At 37.4% G+C, this 22,619-nt stretch overlaps 4 protein-coding genes across 4 annotated transcripts; 1 reads left to right on the plus strand and 3 right to left on the minus strand.

Annotated features, from left to right (window-relative positions):
- On the minus strand, nucleotides 3-4,912 carry LOC105177755 (the record flags this gene model as incomplete). The annotated part of the gene is made up of 11 exons (XM_011101002.2): nucleotides 4,306-4,912; nucleotides 4,130-4,192; nucleotides 3,974-4,021; nucleotides 3,767-3,865; nucleotides 3,356-3,442; nucleotides 2,682-3,272; nucleotides 1,538-2,023; nucleotides 835-896; nucleotides 651-753; nucleotides 445-524; nucleotides 3-267 (listed from the first exon to the last, which is right to left on the minus strand). Coding segments are annotated over exons 1-11 (1,950 nt in total), but the record flags the coding sequence as incomplete, so codon positions are not given.
- LOC105177757 (pentatricopeptide repeat-containing protein At3g50420) lies at nucleotides 4,928-7,543 on the plus strand. Its single transcript, XM_020699030.1, has 2 exons — nucleotides 4,928-5,700; nucleotides 5,833-7,543. Exons 1-2 carry the CDS (start codon nucleotides 4,965-4,967, stop codon nucleotides 7,092-7,094), a joined length of 1,998 nt encoding a protein of 665 aa, XP_020554689.1. The 5' UTR covers nucleotides 4,928-4,964; the 3' UTR covers nucleotides 7,095-7,543.
- On the minus strand, nucleotides 7,629-12,184 carry LOC105177696 (nuclear pore complex protein NUP58). Its single transcript, XM_011100931.2, is given in 7 exon segments — nucleotides 7,629-8,179; nucleotides 8,709-8,749; nucleotides 9,144-9,645; nucleotides 10,443-10,916; nucleotides 11,474-11,588; nucleotides 11,682-11,802; nucleotides 11,805-12,184. Coding segments are annotated over 7 exon segments (1,416 nt in total). The 5' UTR covers nucleotides 11,932-12,184; the 3' UTR covers nucleotides 7,629-8,143.
- Nucleotides 16,216-17,419, minus strand: LOC105177758 (dof zinc finger protein DOF3.4). The gene has a single exon (XM_011101004.2). The coding sequence runs from the start codon at nucleotides 17,109-17,111 to the stop codon at nucleotides 16,410-16,412; it is 702 nt and encodes a 233-aa protein (XP_011099306.1). The 5' UTR covers nucleotides 17,112-17,419; the 3' UTR covers nucleotides 16,216-16,409.

Below are 22,619 nucleotides of genomic sequence, written 5' to 3' on the forward strand. Positions count from 1 at the left end.
TTCTTTTGGTTAAGTCTGTTGATGGATGTTCTCAACGAAACCAAACAATCCCTAGCAGCTACAAATGACAGTCTATAATTTTTGTAGCCCTTTCTGCCATGTGCATGACCTTCATTACACTGCTCAAGTGATGATATTCTGCCATCCTTCAAATCTGTAGAGTCTATTAAAACTCGTTGCCTCTTTGGACATAATTGATTTAAACCTTCTTCAACTCCCGGAAATTTGATAAATAAGCTCCATGAATTGCAAACAATCCGTAGTGACCTGGCAGCAATAATGCGAAGTCAAAACAGCAAGAGTGAAAAATGAGAAGTTAAATCAGCACGAAGCTTCACTAAAGAAAGATCCATGACATCTATAACTTGATGCTTTGGCTACACTGGAGGTCCTCACAGAGTAGAAGGGAAGATATGCAAGATAAAGGAAATTCCAAATATAAACCTCAAGAGGTATTCAGCGCAGCTGGATCCTGTATCTTTTGAGATGAGATAGTCAAGAAGAACTTGATGATCATAGTGTATCTGTAGGAAAGTACAATGCAGAAACCTTTTACTGTGTCTGCAACCAAATATGCTAATGAAACAAGGAACTCACTAGAGCACAGCAAGAAAAGTGGTGGCTAGATTCCCTTTCTGCAAAGGTATTACCTCAGCCAGAAATAGATGGAACAGATTTATAGGATTAAACAAGTCAGAAGCAATAAAGAGGGGCCGATCCTTTGCTTCAGCAAGAGGCTCGTTTTTAATAGTCCTGCAGAAAGTAAAAAATGTCCATGAGAAACGCCTCAATAAACACTTTAAAGGCCATGTAACAAAGTTTAGCATTACTTACTGATGCTCCAAATAAAATGGTAGACGGAACAGTTGCAAGAGCATTTCAAATAAGATATCATCCTACAACTCAAAATGTGTAATGAGTGAGAAAGAATTAAATGCATAAGTACTCATAAGAAAGCAACAAACAAAAAGGAAACACATTAAAACCATGGATCAAGTGTAAGACAAAACCCACATTACTTCGGTCCAGTAAAATATTTAAGAACTCTAATTGATGCTTCATTAAGGGCAAATGGGAACTACACTTAATTCAACTTTCACTGTGAACGCATGAGAGCATCCTCGTCCTCACTTCCCAGGACTAACAACAAGGGCTGTTCAAACATGCAGAGAGATATCGGAATAATGATGTCTGATCCTGCCACTGTTACACTACACACCAACATGTCCATTAGGACTTAGGAGGAAAGCTTACCTTCTCTCTTTCCAGCTGGCCATGAAATTTCATTAACTATTCAAGCAAATTTTGAAAAGTAATTTAACATTTAAGTTATAGATTGCTATTTTTTTGCTTTTCTGGAAACACAAAGAAACGCTCCTAAATGCAAGAATAGTGCCTTTAAATCACCACAATCCATCAGCAGAAGCAATTAAGAGTAACCAGGAAAATATTCAACAAAGGCCCAAGAAAGGTTAGCTGATAAACAGAAGAAATTCAAGAATGACTCCCATGAGAACATAAGAGAATGAGAACAAACCTCATGCATAAATAGCCGAAGGAAGGATAATGTAAATCTCACACATCGTTCAAAATAGAATTCATCATTAGCACTAATATCAACAGGAATGTGAGCTTGAAGCCACTTATCGAGCTCTATTAAACCTTTACTTTTAGTGCAACATTGCGGATCCCAGTTCAGCTCCCCAGTCCAATAATGCTTCAGATTTTCACATAGACATTGCGGTTCACCAGGACTTCTTTTACAACTAGCCAAATTTAGGGAACACTTCAAGAAAAGAAATACAGTCAGCCTTTGCAAATGACGAGATAACATACTTTGTTTTCCTGGATCAGAGATGCTTGTGCAGAATGGTGACCCGTCCAAAAGGCCATCTTGATCAAGCTTAACTCCAGATATAGGTTGCATTAGTACATCTTCAAAGTACATGTGGACTAGATGCATCCATGTCATGAGTACAGTTTGCTCAATGTGGATGCTAGAACTAAGCTTGACCATTAGCATCTGTTTATTCCATATCTATCAGATTAGTCAAAGTAATAGATCTTTGATTAACAGAAATATAGCAGCGAACATAAAGCAGGTCCCAGAAGATACCATCACAATGACTAGCAATGAAATTAAAGCTTTTACATTAACAAACGACCGTTTACTTGTGACTCTTTCATGCACCAATAGTTTAAAGAAAATACTAAAAGCAACAAGAGGTATTTTGCCTGATATATATCAAGATATCTTTTCATTTAACTAGCACAGAGGAAGAACATCATATACTTCAATATTTTGTCAACTTAACAATGTTCAATTAAGCCAACAAAGACGAGAGCCAATCCGAACCAAGCACTCATGATAGCAGCAATTAATATTAGAGAAGCTATAAGCGTGAGCGGATTAAAGTATTAACCTTAGAAATTACGCAAGGCTCATTAGATCCATTTTCATCTAGGTTCAGACATATTTGGCTAGGGAAGTGAAACAATGAATAGACTGCTAAGGCTGCTAACAAAAAACAAAGCGAATTTTCAACTGATATCTGGCCTAGCGTGCAATTCAGAAGCTCATTCACACACATAACCATCAGTCAAACTATATAAGTATGATTCATTTGTGATAAACGACATTCAGCTATAGTTTCTATACATTAGCTAGGAGAGTTATTTACCAGTGTTTTATGTCTCAAATAATGAGAGATACGATCATGATGAGTAGTTTGAAGCTCAGAGTGGCACCAGGCTGTGAGCTTGGGAACAAGGTTGATGATTTTGCAAATAACTGGTGAAAAACCATCTCCATCTTCTAGAAAACTACATTGCCCGACCAAAGAACAGAGAAACTGAATGAGATTTCCAAAGAACATTGTTGCTTCTCTCGGTTGGATATCCTTTCTTTGTAGTAAAACATCTTTGGGAGAGCCTTTCGGAGCTTCAATATTATGACTAAGATAGATCTCGTTCAATACATCCCAGGGTAAATTTAACATAGAAGAGCTGATAGAATCTAGGTAAGTTTTCATGACTTTGTCATCAAAATCTTGCTTTAGATATTTCAGTATGTTATGTAAAACTTGAAAAATAGCAGCCACCACAAACCAATTTGCACTTTTCAGTTTCAGCTTCAAGAAAGATCTAGTGGACAGATCACAATCTAAATATCTGGTTCCCAATGCATCAGATTCTGAAGATGTAAGACTGTTACAAATTGCCAATTCCAAGCAAAGACACAACAAATGCATGAAATCATCCCAACTCCTATCCTGCAAGAAAACATTATTCTTTGAATCAGAACATACAAGAGATGAGAAACTGTGGGGATAGTATGGTGCCTACAGGAACATACTGATGCAAGGACAAACTTGGAGATGGCAACAAGAGTGTTCCCAACCAAGTGCTGAGCATATTGAATGTTGATAGCAAGCAAAAGCATCTGCAAAAAAAATGGGCAAATGCTAATGTCTGAGAAATGAATCCAAGCTTAGATCTAAATGAAAGCATATAAACCCAAATTCAGGTGAATAACCCTTTATATATCTACTTCAAAATGAGCAGACTTATTTCATACGTGATTCCCCCAGATGAGTGGATAAACTGATTGGGAGTTTGCAATCAGCGAATTATAGGTTAATGCAAAAGGGCGATCTCTTGGCAAATTAAACACCATATGGTACATACAGATGGTAAAAGTTCGACAACAGTGCAAATTATCTGTGAGGCAGCAAATCATGGTTTAAGCAGGACAAGAAAGTTTTACCAAGTCACCAATGATCTTGGCCAAACAATGCCGATTGTCCAAATACGAGGTTGCTGAAACCGAACATGCCCTGTCATCAACAGATTCTGCCGATAGCTCCTGCTAACAAACTCTTTCTTCTCACATTAGGGAAATTAGAAATTTCTTAAAGAAGAAAAGAACTTCCTTTAGAGTGTGTGGAGTAGTTGATAGACAGAAAGTACGAACCTCATCAGAATCAAATTCATTCGTCCACTGCTTAACTTGGCTAAAAACCTAAAGTTGGAAAAAGAGAATAAAGCTTCAATATTTCAGAAGAACGAAAAGCGAAACAAAGAGAAAAATATAGTTCAATGATGATTTCGCAAGAATTAGTAGCAAAACCTGCGATAGAGCGCTTAGAAGGTCCCTTTCGGTTTCTTCAGTTAAAGAATCGGCCGCGAGATTCTGCAAAATGTTAAAAACAAGGCGGAATAACTGAAGAAACATAAAGGAAAAAGATGAATTAAAATAGTGAATAGCAAAGAAGAAACGGGGAAAAGGGTAGTTGAAATGGTTACGTAAAAGGGATGGAGGGATTCGTCGAGGAAGCGGCAGAGACGTAGGTATTCTGGCCGAGGGCTCATTATCCGCCGATCGTTTGCCCCTCGTAATTATGGCTGAGCAAGGGTTTCTATCTTATATTTGTATTATTTGTGACAAAGATTTTTGGTCCCTGGCGAGTTGCGAATGTTTAGAATTGTATAACCCTCGCGAAGCTATGACGTAACAACTTCCCTATCTAAAATCAGAAAATAGGAGTTCAAGATTGGGTTTGGCTGTTGCTATTTCTATGAGAACTCACATCAGTTCTGGGCTCAGCCGACATCACCACTCCTATCATGGTTATTTCTGATTTCTGAATATAAGTATCCAGAGGGGTGGAGTTGCTCCCAATTCAATCGAAAATATTCATTTTGAAGTTTGGGATAAGAGAGTATTTACATGGATAAGTTGAAGTGATAAGCAAGATTATCTTGATCGAGAGAGAGAAAAGAGAACTTCAAATTCATTGAAGTATTTTTGGAATTTCTAACACATGTTCTATCATTCTTAAGAAAAGGTTAAAACAATTTAATATCAGAATGACTGCAGAAAGTAGAGAGGACTCTTCTCTATTGATTTTATTTGCGACTGTGGAGGGAAGCAGATAGTTGAAAAGAGAAGCGGAAGAATTTTTATGCCACCAGTACGACCGCAAAGAGCTTCTTCCATAGCAACCCTTCTCATCCAGAAATGCGCCGCCACAACCTCCCTCCGGGAAGCACGTCAACTCCACGCCGTTCTCCTTACCTCCGAACTTTCCCCAACTCAATCTCCGTTATTCATACACAACAACCTCCTCTCAATGTACGCCCGTTGCGGGTCTTTCGTGGACTCTCAACTCTTGTTCGACAAAATGCCTCGGAGAAATGTTGTGTCTTACAACGCCCTGATATCCGCCTATTCTCGTAGTCCTCATCATGCCCATGTGGCATTTCGGGTGTTTGATCATTTGGAGAGTGAGAGCCTCGCACCAAATGGGTTGACCATTACGAGCCTTTTGCAGGCTGCTGCTGGACTTGAAGATCCGGTAGTCGGCTCTTCACTGCATGCCCTGTGCGTGAAAATCGGATTCTTGGATAATGTCCGCGTTCAGACATCTTTACTTGGGATGTATTCGAATTGTGGGGATGTGGGTTGTGCTAAGAAAGTGTTCTCCGACATGGTGGATAAAGATGCCATAGCATGGAACTCGATTATTTCAGGGTGTATGAAGAATGGCAAAGTATTTGAAAGTCCTGAACTTTTTCAGAATATGTTGAGGAATGGGATTAATCCAACCCAATTTACGTACTCATTGGTGTTGAATGCATGTGCTAAATCAGAAGATTATGATAGCGGGAAATGTGTCCATGCCCAAGTGCTTTTATCCGGTACATGCATTGATTTGCCTCTGCAGAACTCACTGCTTGATATGTATTGTAGCTGCGGTGACACCCACACAGCATTTAATGTCTTTTTGAGAATTGAGAATCCTGATTTGGTTTCCTGGAACTCAATGATAGGTGGGTATTCAGAGAACGGAGATGGAGACAAGGCAATGGATATGTTTGTACAACTGAGGCGAGTATCTTCTTTGAAACCCGACGAGTATACGTTGGCAGCTGTTATTTCTGGTACAAGTGGATTTCCAGCTTGTGATTATGGAAAGCCGCTCCATGCTCAAACTGAGAGAACAGGACTTGCTAGGAGTGTGTATGTTGGGAGCACACTCATTTCTATGTACTTTGGCAATGATGACTCTGTGTCATCTCAAAAGATTTTCGATTCTTTTCTGCATAAAGATGCTGTTCTTTGGACAGACATAATTGCTGGGCATGTCAGAATAGGTGACGGCGAGGGCGCATTGAGATTCTTCCATGAAATGTCCAAGGAAGGTTGGGATCTAGATAACTTCACCCTTAGTAGTGCCTTAAGTGCATGCGCTGACCTTGTGACTCTAAGACAAGGGGAGATGATTCATTGTCTGGCTGTGAAGACGGGAAATGTTGCTGAAGTTTGCGTGTGCAGCAGTCTGGTTGATATGTATGCCAAAAATGGGGAACTCGAAGCTGCAATGGATACTTTTTCTTGCCTGCCTAAGTGTGATTTAATGTGCTGGAACTCAATGCTTACAGGATATGGTAACCATGGAAAGCCTGAGGAAGCTTTTCAAATTTTCTTTAAGATGCTAAAGCATGGCCTGAGACCAGATCAAGTTACATTTCTCTCTCTTCTAGCTGCCTGTAGCCATTGTGGCCTGGTGGAGAAATGTAGGCTTTTTTGGAATTATATGAAGGAATATGGTTTGAAACCAGGACCGAAGCATTATTCTTGCATGATAAGTTTGTTGAGTCGAGCTGGATTATGGGAGGAAGCTGAGGAAATTATTATTGAATCACCTTTTGTAGATGGCTATCTGGAACTATGGAGAACTGTATTGAGCTCCTGTCTTAAGAGTGGCAATTTGGAAGTAGGGATCCATGCTGCTGAACAGATTTTAAACATTAATGCAGAAGACTGTGCTTCAAGTATACTGCTAACAAAACTATATGCTGTAGCCGGGAGGTGGAATGATGTTTCAGAGGTGCGGAGAAGGATAAGAAAATTAATGTTGGAAAAAGACCCTGGTCTAAGCTGGATTGAGGTCAGAAATAGTGTCCATGTGTTCTCTTCAGGAGATCCATCGCACCTGCAAAATGCTGAAATGCAGGATGAGTTGAGAAAGCTGTTGGGGAACTTAGTTCCAGAAGCAGTAGAGAACATTACATCATGGAGCTCCAGTTAGCAAAGACGAGACACTGATGAAGGGAATAAGGATGTTGGTTGAGAAAGCACCTCCGAGTTCAGAAATAACAGCTCCACCTTTAGGCGAGTAGAAATCACCTCTCATGTTCGAAACACTGTGCCAACTATTTCACTGGCATACTAAAAAATTCAGAGATTCTTTGGTTGCATTGCCCCTTCAAAGATAAGTTAACATGTTTTGAAACGAAGATTCATGCTAAAGGAATTAGGACATTTCTGGACAAGTTTCGACCATTGTCTTGTCAAGGAAAACATAATACTGGTCAAGATTCGGAGTGGCTTTAGGATTTGGGGTCTCTGCAAGATTACTGCCCTTAAATGTTACAAAAACTTGAACCTTATAATTGTTGTTGACATTTTCCATATAATATGGTGCAAAATATAGGTTTCTGCAGCGATTCTGATGTTGTCATGATAAAAACAACAGTAAAAAAGTTGCATGGCCTTGTCAGCCGGCCAAAAATTTAATCTCCCCATAAAATCCCAATATCATGAAAAAGGTAATAACAACAAATGCTACAAAAATAAAATGATGTATTTAGTGGAGAGACAACAATTACAGCGCAAAGAGTTCCTTGCATGTTAGCACCAAACTAGAATAGAATAAAGCTCGAGGGTTGACGAATTAGAATCTTTTGAGCAACTGGATACAGATATTATTCAGTAAATCAACAAGTACAAGATCTACACCTAGGAGAATACTAGAGGTTGTTACACACTGCTAAAACTGAGATCCTTTTCAGGATGCATCTGTTGCAGTAAAAAGAAAATCAAAAGAAATCAAGAAACAGAAAGCTGAAGTTCAGCAAATGCAAATTGTAGTTTCGTCAGAATATCTGCACTAGCGGAAACATTTCAGCAACAGCATTCAGAAATCACGGGTGCAAGAAGTCCCCAAATGGCTATCACTTGCGGCCATTGCAAGATTTTAAGTTCATCTTACATTTCAGCAAATCATGCATAAAATTATGCTCCATTTGGATCGAAGAGACAGGCCGGATAGTGAAAGTAATGATTCTTTTTCACTGACTAACGACGTCCAGTGCGACTTTTTGCCCTTGCCTTCTGCAGGACAAATGGAGATGTAACAGTGTTCAAAAATCACTCAAGCAATGCATACAAATCAAAGAACAAGGGTGGGGATAAAGAAAGAATCAAGTTAATAATACTAGCGCAAGATCGTTCCTTAAAAAGTGGTTAAGATCAATTAATTAAGAAAGTACACCAAGCTTGAAAACTTTTTTCAGTTCATAAAACCTGAAGTTCACTTCAAGCTCAACTTGATTAGAAGATGATAATGTGTGTTAAAATAAATTTCATTTCGTAAAAGCTGAAGTTCACTTCTAGCTCGACAGTTACTCGGCACAATTAAAGCGTCATTTAAGCTCAACTAATTTCACATGAAACTAAGTTGGAGTACTTGATAAAAAATCAAAACAAACTTGAACTACTCAACTCAATTCTTTTACACCTCTAACATGAAGAAATATTATTGTGCAGCTACAGTTCTGATATTCAGGAAACAATCTATGCATGTTGCGGAAAAAGGGAAAAGACAAGAGGAGCTTGTTGAAAAAAATTCAAGTTCACTCACTGAGACAGTCCCGAAGCTTGCTCCTGATCCTGTTGCAGCTCCTATTCACAAAATAAAGAGTAAAATGAAAATGTGTATGCAGAAAAAACATGACATGTGGCAATAATATTCGGTGCAAAAGTGAGTTCATTTGCAATGAACCTATAGCATCTCGACTTGGAATTAGCTGACAAAAGATGTCCAGTCTATGCAATAAGAGATATTGGTGACTACCTATGGAAACATCCCATAAAAATTTCAAATATCAAGGTTGCTACATGGGCCTAGGATAACAAACAGGTTTCTAGCAATTACAACTGAATGCAAAAGGGACTCAGTTTCTTCTTGTTTTTTATTTTTTTGCCTTCTCTTTTTTGATGTTTTCTTTTTTTATCCTTTTTTGTTTAATCTCAACAGCATAGTTAATACATGAAATTCATATCATAAATTAACTACCTGTACCAAAAGGTGTTGAAAAGGTGGAAACTCCAGAAGCAGGGGTTGGACTAAACAAGGGAGTGGAAATGCCAAAAGCAGATGTTGAGGCAGACAATGAACTAAAAGGTGATGACTGATGAGTAGCAGCAGTTCCTAACAATGATGTTAGTGGAGCAGCAGCAGTGGGCGTAGAGAACAGAGAAGGAGTTGATGAGGCAGCAGCAGGAGTAGAAAAGAGTGAGGATCCACTTCCACTTGAGGCTGATACAATGGCAGGTGTACTTGCTGCTGTTGATGTTCCAGGTGCTGCTGAGATGGCAAAGGGTCCAGTACCTTGACCTGTTGACAGCGAAGCTGCAGGTAAATGTAAAGTTGGGTGAACCCGTCGAGCCGCAGCCTCCTGTTTAGCTGTTTCCCGCCGATCAGCCTCAAGAAACGGATCATTTCCATCCCCTCGATGGCGTTGATCAGCAAGATATGCTGTCTTCATGGATTCAAGGTACTGATGAATGCTTTCCACCTACACAATCATTAGTGATAGCAAACCATTAGCAACATAAGGAAGCAAGCGCAAACATTTGGCCGTGCATCAGGCATGCAACCAAAACAAGTCCGTAATCAAAAAATAAGGGTGAAACAAAAGTGACACAACATAACAAACCAAAACTTCAAAATAGCCAAAAAAAAAATGATAATTCAAATAGTGTTTCTAAGTATAACAGATCATTATTATTTGAGAAATCCAGAAAACAGATTACATGATGGAGAATAGGGTCCAACCAGCCTTCAAATTTGTTGACTAGGAGAAACTAACATGTAAACTTGACAAGCACAGATTGCTAACAAATCAGGTAAAAAGTTCAAGCGAAAAGGAAAGGTGGTCTGAAATGCAAAAGGTGTGTGTGTGTCCATTCCACTTTGGCAGAGTGAACAAGAATTCCGAACTCCCCACGCCTCTCAACACATCAAACTTGTCAACAACTATTATGTTCAGATTTATTCTTCCAAAAAATGAGTGTGTGAATTCATCTAGTGTGGTCCAAGTGTAGCTATGATGTAGATATGGCCCCAGTTTCAAAATGAAAGATGCAATCAATGGAAAAAATTCAAGCAAATAAGACTCAGCACCTTACAGGGATAGTATCTATTAGTCAGAGTACGTCTCAAAGTCATACCAGAAAATGACAGAAAAGTTGTAACAGCTATATACATCCTCTTAACAGCCATGACCAAGGAACCCAAAGGCCAGACTGATAGGAATTATGACATGATACGCGAAAGCTGCAAACTACACAAAAAGTTAACCTCCTCAATTACCTTTGCTGCAACATGCACAAAAAAGTCATGTACATTTGCCATGACCTTAGGCAGAGATTGCAACAGAGAAGAACTTGGATTGGAAGAGTTCCTTTCAGAGTCTAAAAGCAGCAACTGCTCCAACTCTTCAATCCACTGACGACACTCAGAGAGATACTTCTCAAATCTAGCAACAGTTTGGTGCAGAAAGGGAGATGGCTTCTTCGGTAGTCCGCTGTAGAAATCAATTATTGGCACCATAGAGTTTGCATCAGGTTGACTACCGGATGTTTGAGTAGTAGTTGCTCCTGAAGGCTGGGAAGGTGCAGTGGTGCTTGCTGCACCAGTTTTATTTTGGTGCAGAAACCTGGGTCGTAATATCATAAAAGACCGGACAGCGACTTCTGTATTTCGCAGCATATCTTTCACAACAGTCATTAGCTCTTGTAAAGTTGCCTTCTGTCTTTCCATAGCTATACTAATTCCACCCAGTTCCTAGAAAGTACACCAATTATTTCAGCACGTAAATAACATATCAGTTAAAGTGACAAACATAGTCGGACAAGTTTAAATTTACGCATTATACAGGGTAGCACATCAAAGGGTCATCACCCATCAATTGCAAAAGAAACTATATAAGTGTTACCTGAAAACCTAACTGGCTATGCAAGAAAAATCTTTGATAAACAGTTTATCAAGCTATAAAACCTCAGGATGAATTCCAGAGAACTGATAAGAGAAGAAACTTAAAAAATTTTAACAGAAAACCAACCAAACATGCAAGAAAAATATTCCAACATAGTTTATCGAGCTATAAAATTCCCAGCACAAACATAACAAAGATAAATGGCGAGGAAACTTTGAACAAGTACCGAAGTTGATTTCTTTAACAAATATCATGACTCCTTGATAATCTTCACAGACCAATTACCGACAGAATTCCAGTTAAACTGCCATTGTACGCATAACGCAATAGATCAACAGAAACGCAGAAAGCCTTTTAGTTAATTCTTAATGTAAGTTTGCTAAAAAGGTGAAAGCATACTACGAACCTGAACAATATAGCTGGCATCAAGCTCGAATCCATTACTAGAAACTGACGAGTCATAAAGCCTGCTGCATTGATCCAATCGCTGGCTCTCGTCTCTATACTCCAATATTCTCTCCCTACATCGACAGAGAAACTCAATTCCTAGTCAACAAAACGAAAAACAAATTCAAAAGAAAACCCACCAAAATCAAGAAAAAGAAGAAATTTACTCAATTTGAAGTAGGACTTTTTGCGAATCAGGATGGAGGTCAGCCCATTTGGTACTATAAGTAGCGGGAGTCTTATCGTTTGTAAAAAGATAAAGCTGCGGCTGCGGCTGCGGCTGAGTGATTGCTGTTGCTGTTGTTGTTGTTGTTGCTGCTGCTGCTGCTGTTGGGGTTGGAATCCAGTGGACTGTTGGAACGGAGACTGAAATAGGGATTGCTGTGGCTGCTGCTGTGGAGTGAACGAGAATGACATTGTCGGAGATTATTCACGATTTCTAAGCTCGAAATCTGAATGTTGAAGCTTTTCCTAAGATTTTCATCAAATAAAGAGTGCTGGGACGAAATTCAGGATGCAGAATTCAGGTTTGGAAAAAGAAAAACCCTTTCTTTCCAACTTCAAAGTTCAAAACCCTAAAATGAGAGAGAGAAGAGAAAAAGGCGCCATCTATCGTATGGGGGAATTAGAAGTAAAAAAGTTAAAATTTAGGAACTTAATTGAAAATGCTCTGAAAATAACTTCTCAATTTAGAAGGTCAAAACGCATGAAATCCCCTTTTATTTAAAAACTCAGATAAAATTTGCACTATATTTTAAAAATAAATTAAAAAAATTTTTTATATTTTTAAGCGTGACTTACTTGTCCTTCGTCATTAAATTGACCTAACTGAGTTGATCTTTTTATCAAATAATTGTTACACCCTTATCAATTATATATTATTACTTATTCTAATGATTATTAGATATTTTTTGGATTATATAAGAGTCACGAGATCTTATAAATTAATCTCAAATATTAAATTTTAAATTTCTAGAAAAACAAAAGAGTTAAATTAAATTAATTTAAATATATATTATAAAAAAATAAATTGAATAAAATTAATCCTCTCCCTCGTTGATGTTCCTACCTCTAGCCATTGGACCCTCGTCCACCCACCCGATGCCCCACAAAGAAGGGTTGCCATCGCCCCTTAATTTGGGCGACAATGATCGTCTAGAAGAACACTAAAGGAGTTGACATGTAATATCACCCTCAATCTACGTGAGCGATCGCTCTCAGTTTGGGCGACAATGATCGCCTAGAAGAACATTAAGACCGTGTTTACTTGATGGGACAAGATATACTTACCTGGGATTGATTTGGAACAACAAAGCAGATTGTCCCGAATGGTACAGACTACACATACGTTTACTAGGGCATACACAATCTGGATTAAGTGGGATTATTTAACTGTGAAATTACTTTCTTGTACCCTTGAATTTGAAATTTCACCCTTGGTCAACCTTGTGAAATTCTCTCCCTTCTCACTAGTATTGTATGAAATTTACCCACACTAACTCAACTACCACCAACCACCACCAAACTACCATTTGTTTTGCCTCACCATCACCGGATTTTGACAGCCCACCATCACCTCCATTGCGGCGCCGCCGGTCGGTCGCCGTAAATTCTGACTGGCGCGTGCCTCAACACGTGCACCACCATCAATTGCGTCTCGGAAAGACCGTCACAACCATGTCATAAGTACCATGAACCGATGCCGGAAGCGCCCTCACGTGCCACCCAAAGTCGACGAAATCGCCCCCTTTTTTGTCGGAATCTTTTCTTTAAGATTTCGTCATCGTCCCAACGAATTTCTGGGCATATCATTGGAACCCTCTCACCAAGACGAATATTTTCATACCATCAATTTGGATTTTTATTGATCGAAAAGAGTGGGCTCTGACCACGAAATCTGAACGGTTTTTGCCTTGATTCATCGCGTGTTCAGACGAATTACCGTCATTAGATTCGCCTCGTCGTGGCGGTTCTAACGCGACCACCCTCGCCCATTTTCATCAAGGATTGGCTTAGATTCGAACAATTTCCTTCTCGCGCCGAAGCTGAAACTTTCGTGCCACCACTGCGCCACCGTTCGAACGAATCACAATCTTAAACCACCAGTGTTCAAATCCTTTTGTTCAAACCAATTGGGGTTTCTGCATGAGTCTTCATTGATTTTTCCTTTTTCTGTAACAAGTCTTCCTCTGTTTCATTCGTAAGACCTGTACCCAAGTGAAGATGATTATCTCTAGGAGGAAGAGGTTCTTTGCAACCAAATTAGAGGTAAATTAGGCAAAGAAAAATGAAAGAATCTTTCAAACTGAACGGGATAATTAAATCCACCCTTGGAGGCCAGATTTTAATCCAGCAAATATTACAGCATAGTGTTGGGCCCTGGTAAAAGTACCAGGTCGCACATTTTGCAAGTAAAGAGACTAATGACCCTAATTAGCCCGAATGTACTGCATATTCCCATCTGGTAAACACGACCTAAAGGAGTTGACATGTGATCTCACCCCCAATCTATGTGGGCGATTGCCCTCAATTTGGGTGTGCCGTCGCCTATAATTTTTTATCTTTTTAATTTTTAAATTTAAAAATAATTAAAATTTTAAGTTTAAATATTATTAATAGTAAGTAAATATCGTTTACTTAAATATTTTAAATTAAATAATTATTTAAATTGGTTAATAATGCATAATTTTTAGGATAAATTAAAATTTTGCCATCTGAATTATGTCGTTTACAGTTTGGTATCTAAACTTTTTCTTTATGTCAACTTATCATCTCAACTTTGTGAAATTTTCACTTTACCATATATGATTATTTTGTTGCTAATTTTTTTAATTGAAAAACATCACATGCTGTGTATATGTGAAAAATATCACATCACATAATTCTTAAATATCACATGTGCATTACATGTGATTTTTTAGACAAAAACTTGATAAAAAAATATTATAAATGGCAAAGTGAAAATTTCGTAAAGTTGAGATGGTAGATTGACACAAAGAAAAAAAAGTTTAAATGTCAAAATATAAAAACGGTTATAATTCGGATGTCAAAATATAATTTATCCTAATTTTTATAATTAATTGACATTTGTATTTGTACATATATTTAAATTTAATAAATGAATTTAGTATATTAATTTATGTACTATTATTTAATTTAATTTGTTAACTTAAGTTATAAAATTTAAAAAGATATATATATACTTTTTTGGTAATTTTAGATAAATATATTTAAGAACAAAATTATTTTTTTGGTAAGGAGATATGAAAATGCAAAAGAAAAAAAAAACTCAAGAGAAGCTTAAATATAAGTCAATTTGACCAAGTCTGTTATATAAACTAGCCGTTGTGGCATGCGCCTTCTGCATGTATGTAATATTTTTTTTTATATTTAAAATATATTATAGATAAAAAAAACATCAAATATATTATTTGGGTAGTTAAATTAATGTAAAACTTATGAAGTTGAATAAATTAGTTATTCTATCAATTAAAAGATATTTTTGGCATTAGAAAGAAATAATGCAGTTTTGTCAAAATCGCCACTTTGTGCCTATAACACCTATCTTTATAATTATCTAGATAACAAGAGGCATTTTTGTGAAAATGCTAAAGAAAAAAGTCCAAAGATTAAAAAAGACACGCTCAAGTACACATTTGGCCCGTGCACTTCACATTTTGTTAGTTCATAACGGAATGGGAATTTGTGCTGAGTTTATTAAAATATGAAATGCTTTTAGTCTATTTTTAAAATACAACAGATTTTTTAACTATTTCGCGAAAATATAAGGGATAAAATGAAATTTAGCAATTTAAACCAAAGAAAATGGGTAATTTGCACTTTGTACTTATATCTAGTCGTTGTGACACGTTATTTCTGCGTATATATAACGAATAATATTTTACGTTTTAAAATATATTATAAATAAGAATAAAATATATTAATTGGACAATTAAATTAATGTATAACTTAGAAATTTGGATAAGTTGGTTATGTTATCAATTGAATGGTATTTTTGGCCATATAAAAAATTAGTGCAATAGTGTCAAAACCGTTATTTTGTGTGTATAACACCTATTTTATCTATAATTGTATTGAGAATAAAGGGCATTTTTGTCAAAATAGTAAAAAAAGTCCAAAGACGCAAAAAAAGTACACCCAAGCGGATATACCTTATGTTATTTTATAAACGGAATGATGGTTTTGCTCCGAGTTTATTAAAAAAGGGGAAATTTTTTAGCTTATTTTTAAATTACGAGATGTTTTAGCTATTTTGCAAAAATATATGGGGAAAATGAAGTTTAGCACATTTTAAACCAAATAAAAAGGGTAATTTGCACTTTGCACCCTGAAAATAGGGTTGATAGGCACTTTGCATCCAAAAAAGAAAAAAATGGCAATTTGCTCCCTGGGGACAAAATGCACTTTTTAACCTTTATTGACCAAATCACTTACCGTTGTAGGGGCTCTTTTGTCAAAGAAAATGGCTCTCCACCCTTATGGTTGTTATTATTATTTGATATATTTCGAAGAGTTAATTGATGCATAATATGTGATTTAATTCATATTGGAAACAAAGATTAAAGCTGGTTCTGCGGGTCTGTTATGGGGCTGGAACCCGCTAAAGAGACGACACTGTCGTTGGCTCTTATATAAAGGCTTGATTGTCGCAATTCTACTGAAGAAATGTATGGCTAGAAATTAACAAAGAAAGGTAAAATGTATTACCACAAGGTTGGGGGCATTTGCACACTTGTACTAATAGTGGGCATGGAGAAGCGCAAAATGCCAAACACGAAAATCTAAGCCGTAAAAACTTCAATTATACTATCCAAGAGGTAAGGCGACTTTAGTCTCAAGATCGGACGAAAATAAAGCCCAAACATTCCACGATTTCATTTCATAAAGCTTCCTGGTGTGGAAATAGCAAGATCTGGCAAAGCGAAACAGTCCCCACCACCAACAAACCCGCCATTCTCGTTCTCCAGCTGCCACGTGTGACCCGCCATGGTTGAACCCCCGGCGTTCACGCTCATTGGGCCATTTTCAACAACCCCCTGAAATGGCCAGACAGCTCTTCCAAGCCCAAAGCCCACGTCGTCAAGCCCAGACCCAATTCCAAGCCCAAACCCACTCAAAGCCAGAAGTCCAGTTCCCTGAGTGCTCAACAACGAAGTAAAACTCCCACACACCTTCGCATCACCCACGAACGGCACGGCACCGCCATGATCGGCTGCGAAAGGGACCAGAAGCTGCGGAGCCGCCGCGGAAAAGCTGCGGAAGTCATGATGAGACGAAGAAAGAACGGTGCTCGCCCCGGGGGTGTTGGTGGTGGTAGCAATAGTAGTGCGGGACCGTTTGGCATTCTTGCGGCTGCCACCGCCGACAGGGACGTCGCGGAGTGTGCCGCTGTGAGTCCAGTAGCGGCGGCATGATTTGCAGAAGTGGCGAGGCTGGGAGAAGTTGTAGTTGTTGTAGTAGCAGAATTTGGTGTTGGTGGAGTCGCAGCGCGGGCAGGGAAGGTGCTCCGGCTCCGAAGGCGGCGCCCCCACTTGGCCGGGCCTCGTACTCTTCCTTTCACTCGGGTCCGTCGCCATCTTTGCTCTTTTCTTTGTTTCTAGCTTCCAGTATATATCCGTTCAGAGAGAAAACACGCAAAGAGAAAAAGTGTGTGCAAATGAGAATGTGGTTTGAGTTTTGGGGCTTGCGACTTACGGGGGTTTTATTATAAAGGGTTAGAGAGAGAAATTAGGATTGGTGTGTCTGAGTTATGAACAGCTTTTTCAGAGGTATTTGTTAAGAGGAATACATATATTCAGTCGGCTGGAAACAGGCTTTGTTTGGGTCGGCTCCCAAATAGATGAATAACTGCGCCTTCTGTAGTGTTGTCTAGAGAAATTATTTGGCTGTTTATCATTTACTTTTAGTTTCTCAAGAAAATTATATTTTTGAGAGCCAAACAAGGAATATCCCAAAATACATGGATTATTATAAAGAACTCAAACATCATTAATTTTGAACATGAGAATGGAAGAGGGGGGGGGTCCATGTGTGGTAATGAGAGAGGTCATCATGCCCAATTATGACACTAAGCTGTAGTGGGCATGTTGCAGCTTCATCACTAAGTGCAAGTGTGATTCTGCATGTAGAGATATGGGGATTGTGATGGTGATACTAGACATATTATATTGTCTCAGTCAACATTTAATATTCTTAGTCATACTTATCTAGGCATAGTGGGATTTGGTTTGGACTTTTATGTCATTTTTGTCCCTTTAGGATTAGGATTGCACTAATTTAGTAATCACCTAAATCAAGTTTGTTTTTGTTGTGTGAAATAGTCTTGAATTTTATCAATAACATAACTTATCCAATCATATTTAGTCGGGTGAGTCACCAAATTTCTTGTCAAGTTGTGACTTACCAGCACAATAACCATAAAACATAGAGTTTGGGTTCTACATCAATATTATAATATTTAAAGTGGGTAATAAAATTGAGATGGTCTAGTATGATAATTCAATAAAGATGCGCGCTTTGAGTTCTTAGTGCATAGTTGTGTTTCTCCTATTATGTTTCTATTAGTAAGGATAGTTTTTACACATGTTTTTGCTTAGAGCAGGTGAGGTGGCAAGTTAGTTCGATTTTCTCTTCTTTTGTGTATATAAGTCTAATACAAAGCAGTTTTCTTATGTTGTTATTATACGAACATGCAGTGGCCTTTATATTCATTACAACATGTCTTATTATTTGTGATTTTTAATTCGAATTATGAAAAAAATGGTCAGATTTGATGTGATCTGAATCCTTACATGTTTATATATTTTCTGCGTATGTTGAGTTGAAACATATTGAAAATTAAATCAATATTATCCATAACAAGATCGTTGTAGTGTTAGAAAACTCAAAAATTGTGTTGGGATTTTAAATTAGTATATTTTCCAGTTAATTGAATAATAACTCTTTTGTTTGAGTTATTTTGTTGAAAATCAAGTGAAGATTGAATCAAACTAGAACAGATGGGGACAAAGGGGCAAGACGAAAATCAAAGGGACAGAGGCGGGAAGGGCAGAAGAAACAGAAGACACGCCCACACTGTGACCGTGTAAGAACAGGAAAAAGATTGACTGATGGTAAGGTGATTGAATCAGGACAGACAGTATCATGATTGTCGGAGTAGCGTGGGCGAGCAATTATTGGATTGCTTCCCTCCTCCCCGGGACCCGTCGTTTTCTTTCGCTTGGCTTCAGATTCCTCATGCTCTGCACTCTAATTACTTGCCGGATTTCTCGTTCCTATGTTCCCACTGCCTCTCTACTGTGTTCTCTTCCCCACGGCGGACTCCATATTCCCCAACATCACGCCCCTCCGCACCTACATACGCATGTCTCCTGACTTGGTCATGACCCAACATGACTCATTCCCACAATGAGGTCAGGCGCCCGCCAAATCCTACTAATATTAGCTTCTGAGCTAGTAATAATTATTTTAGAGTTCATAAAAATTTTATGTTTCTAAGAGTTGGTGTAATTACTTATTACTTTTTTTTTATAACTAATACTTATAAAGAAGCCTTTGCTCTAAATTTTACATTATTAAAAAAAATTATAATTACATTTCTTTAAAACTAGATATAAACTTAAACAATCAGGTTGTAAAATTTATTTCTGATTCGAGTCGAGATCTTCAGCAATCTGGTGGTAATTTGGTAGTTACTTAGAGTAGGGACCAAATGAGTATCTCGATCTAGACAATTAAGGTTGATATGCATGCAAAAATGTTAGGCTAGTCAAGGTAATCCTCAATTAAAAACTTTTAAAAATTAAGTCAGTTTAGAATTTAAGATTATAGGGATCGAGATGCGATATGATAACAACACATACATACCTACCAAATGGACCCTTCATATATTTGTAGAGGTTTATGTGTCAGAGACTGTACTGGTCACGTATTCAATAAATTATATTCAGCAGATAAGTTACAAATTAATGACTAACAATTCAAGTCATTGGGTCAAATGGGTCGAACTCGAACCAATCCACTCAAAAACATACAGACCCGGGAGTGATTTGGTACTTTTTCAAATTTGAAAGGTCACTCCCTTTTAGACTTATTTAATGTATTTCCCTATCAATCACCGTGAAGGAGAAAATGTAATGTATATTTTTTGAAAGTATTGAAGTGTATTTGAGATTTTTTTCTATTTTTAGATGAGAAATATTACAATAAACAAATTTTATCTACTCATATGAGATAAAAAATTATCTCACAAGAAAACACAACTTTATATTTAGGGGTGGCAATGGGGCGGCAATGGGGCGGGTTTGGGTGGACCTGAGACTCGTCGAGCCAATTTCGGAAAGGACTCGAGACCTGTCCCGCCCAAGTACAAAACCTGTCGGGGCGGGTCTAACTTGATAGACCCAATTTTTTATTATTTTTAATTATTATATATATATATCAAAGAAAATTTAAGATATCAATTATAAATAAAATAGTTCATGGCTTAACTCAAATATTCAAATTCAAAAAATAAATTCTCAATTATAAATTAATTATTCATAAAATCAATCCAAACAATTTATAGCAATTATACATTACTAACAACTTTTTCATATTCATCCTCGTTAAGTATTGTAGGATAATTTTTTAATTTATCAATTGTTGAATAAATACCTAACAATAAACAAATAAAATAATATAATATTTTATTAGTATTTATTCTATCAAAATAAAGTAAAATAATATATATTATGTATTAAACAATTAAACCGCTACCTGTAACTTTTTGGACCCAGATCTGCCCCATTAGAGGCGGGTCTGGAGCGGATTGAGTCTAATTGTTACCCCTACTTATATCCCCGCCATCCTCGAAACTCAAATATTAGCATCGCAACCAAGTTTCTAATTTGTTGTTTCGTCTTGGGACAATATTTGGATGATGTTGAATAAAGAAATATTCCGTAAGAATTAAGTTCAGCCATAAGAAATAAAATCTACATAACATTTTTATTTATTTAAAGAAGAAAGTGACAACAATAGATTTTGCTAATAACATCATCATCCCTTCTCAACTTTATTCATACCAATTGAGAAACACAGTTGGTGGGGAAACAAGGTGGTTGATGAGTAGCACGCTGGAAGGACCGAGTGAGAGTGGGTGGGTCTGCACACAAGTGTACCATGTACGAGAGGGTCAAGCCCCAGGCCCTCACTGCCGCTGTTAATTAATTTGACTACTGACTGCTGCCCACTCTAATTGTATCAAGTCCTTTTCAGTTTCACACACTAATTGCCTTATATTTCTCCTTATTTGTGTTGTTTTGTTGAATTGTGTTGATTGGCTGCCGAGAAAATTTCGGCAGTGGAGGGGGTTGTTGGCTCCCTGCCTGCGCTCCAGGTCAGGTTGCCTATCTTTTTGTCTTCTTGTCCGAGGAGAATATAGTCCCCTTTTCTCCAGAGAAGAAAAGGATAAAACAAAACAAAAACTCGAGGTACTTGTTCGTGGCTGACTACATTTGGAGTTGTTCCCATTATAGTCCAACAGTTGGAGTATTTCTATTGTCTTGGTAACCATTTTGTACTTATGATCTTCAATTTATGACGGTGTTTTATTTAGAAAAGTTATATATTTAAAATCTTACATAAAATATCAATAATTACAACGTCCGATATTTGTAAGATAGTTTTATGATCATATGCATAAAATGTTTCATATTTACGCATCGAGAATTTGTCTTTTTGGATGATTAGTCGATTATCAACATAGACATTCGAGCTTTTATGCGATCCATGCACCCATTGAGATGACAAAAAGAGATAGTTTAAGTCAATTAAGTCGGCTAATTGTGGGTAAATCACATTGCAAATTTGTGAACGATATTACTTATGTATGAACTAAACAATGAGATGTTTATAATTTTGATCCAACTAGTCACATTAAGATGACATGTGGGATTGTAGGCCGTTGGTCTAAGGAGCATCGTGCCACCAAAATATAAAATTATGTAGTTGGGTTGGTCTGGATTGACCATGCAAAAAAGACGTGGATTCATAAAATATAGAATGATTTTTGCCATTATTAAAAGATATTTTTATCATTTGACACATATATGGATAGATCCCACATCACCAATGATGTTGAAATAATCAATCGGAATATTTGTAATGAGCTTGTTCACCAACACATATAGTCTCTCAAATCTTTGACCATTTAAGAATTAAATAAAAGATTACCCACAAAATGCAAGATTTCATCATAGGATACATTTTGGTGTGTTAATGTGAAAGAGAGATAATTGAACTATTACTATTCTTCAGAATACATTTTTTTTTTCTTGACTTGTTATATTCGTTTTTATGTATATTGTTTTTGTGCACTAAGACTTGTGACTAGCGGCCTCTTGTTTACTCACAAATATTCACCCAATGGCACTCATGATTCCGCCACCACCATCGTACAAGATAGCTCTTCCTTGTTATTCTTCAGGCGAACAATACGAGTATAAAAGTCAATTTCATCACATTTTTGTGCATTCTACCACATGTAGTTTATTCATTGCTGCAAATACCCCTTCTCAATCATATGAGTAGGACATAATTTTCGACGACACAAGATTTTTTTAGCTACACCAAAGAACCAGGTTGAGCTCCTAATCCACTGACCAAGACCTCCACCGTCGGTGGCAACCCCCAATCTTATTCACTAATGAACCACATTATTTTAGGTGCCATTTTTGGAAACTTCGCTTTCGACCTTGAGGATGCAAACAAGATCCTGAGCCCGCAACGTTAGTCCACCAAATGCCGCCTGTGAGGGGATGTGGTAACAATATGGAATGCACCAAAAGGAGGCAGCCTGCCACTCTATGGCCGGTTGCCCCCTCAGCCAGCGTACGATTCTAACACATTGATGGTAATTCCCCAGTCTTATTTACAAGCAAACCATATCAATAAGTAATAGAGAATGGTTATATATTAGGAGACAGTTTAGTAATTTCGACTTTAAAATTATTTTTAAAAATCTCGAATTCAAATTCTAAATGGGTGCACTTGTGTGGAAAAAAAATAAAACAAATAATGAGGAAGTCAGTTAATTCATCCAA

This window comes from Sesamum indicum, linkage group LG15 (assembly GCF_000512975.1).
Source record: "Sesamum indicum cultivar Zhongzhi No. 13 linkage group LG15, S_indicum_v1.0, whole genome shotgun sequence".
NCBI classification, from domain to species: Eukaryota; Viridiplantae; Streptophyta; class Magnoliopsida; order Lamiales; family Pedaliaceae; genus Sesamum; species Sesamum indicum.

What these genes read in the sequence shown, in the direction of transcription:
- LOC105177758 (XM_011101004.2), bottom strand. Translation starts at nt 17,111, where the DNA reads ATGGCGACGGACCCGAGTGAAAGGAAGAGTACGAGGCCCGGCCAAGTG.
- LOC105177757 (XM_020699030.1), top strand. Translation starts at nt 4,965, where the DNA reads ATGCCACCAGTACGACCGCAAAGAGCTTCTTCCATAGCAACCCTTCTC. An exon ending in TGCCCAAGTGCTTTTATCCG is followed by an intron (nt 5,701 to 5,832) that starts GTACATGCATTG and finishes ACTCAATGATAG; the next exon opens with GTGGGTATTCAGAGAACGGA.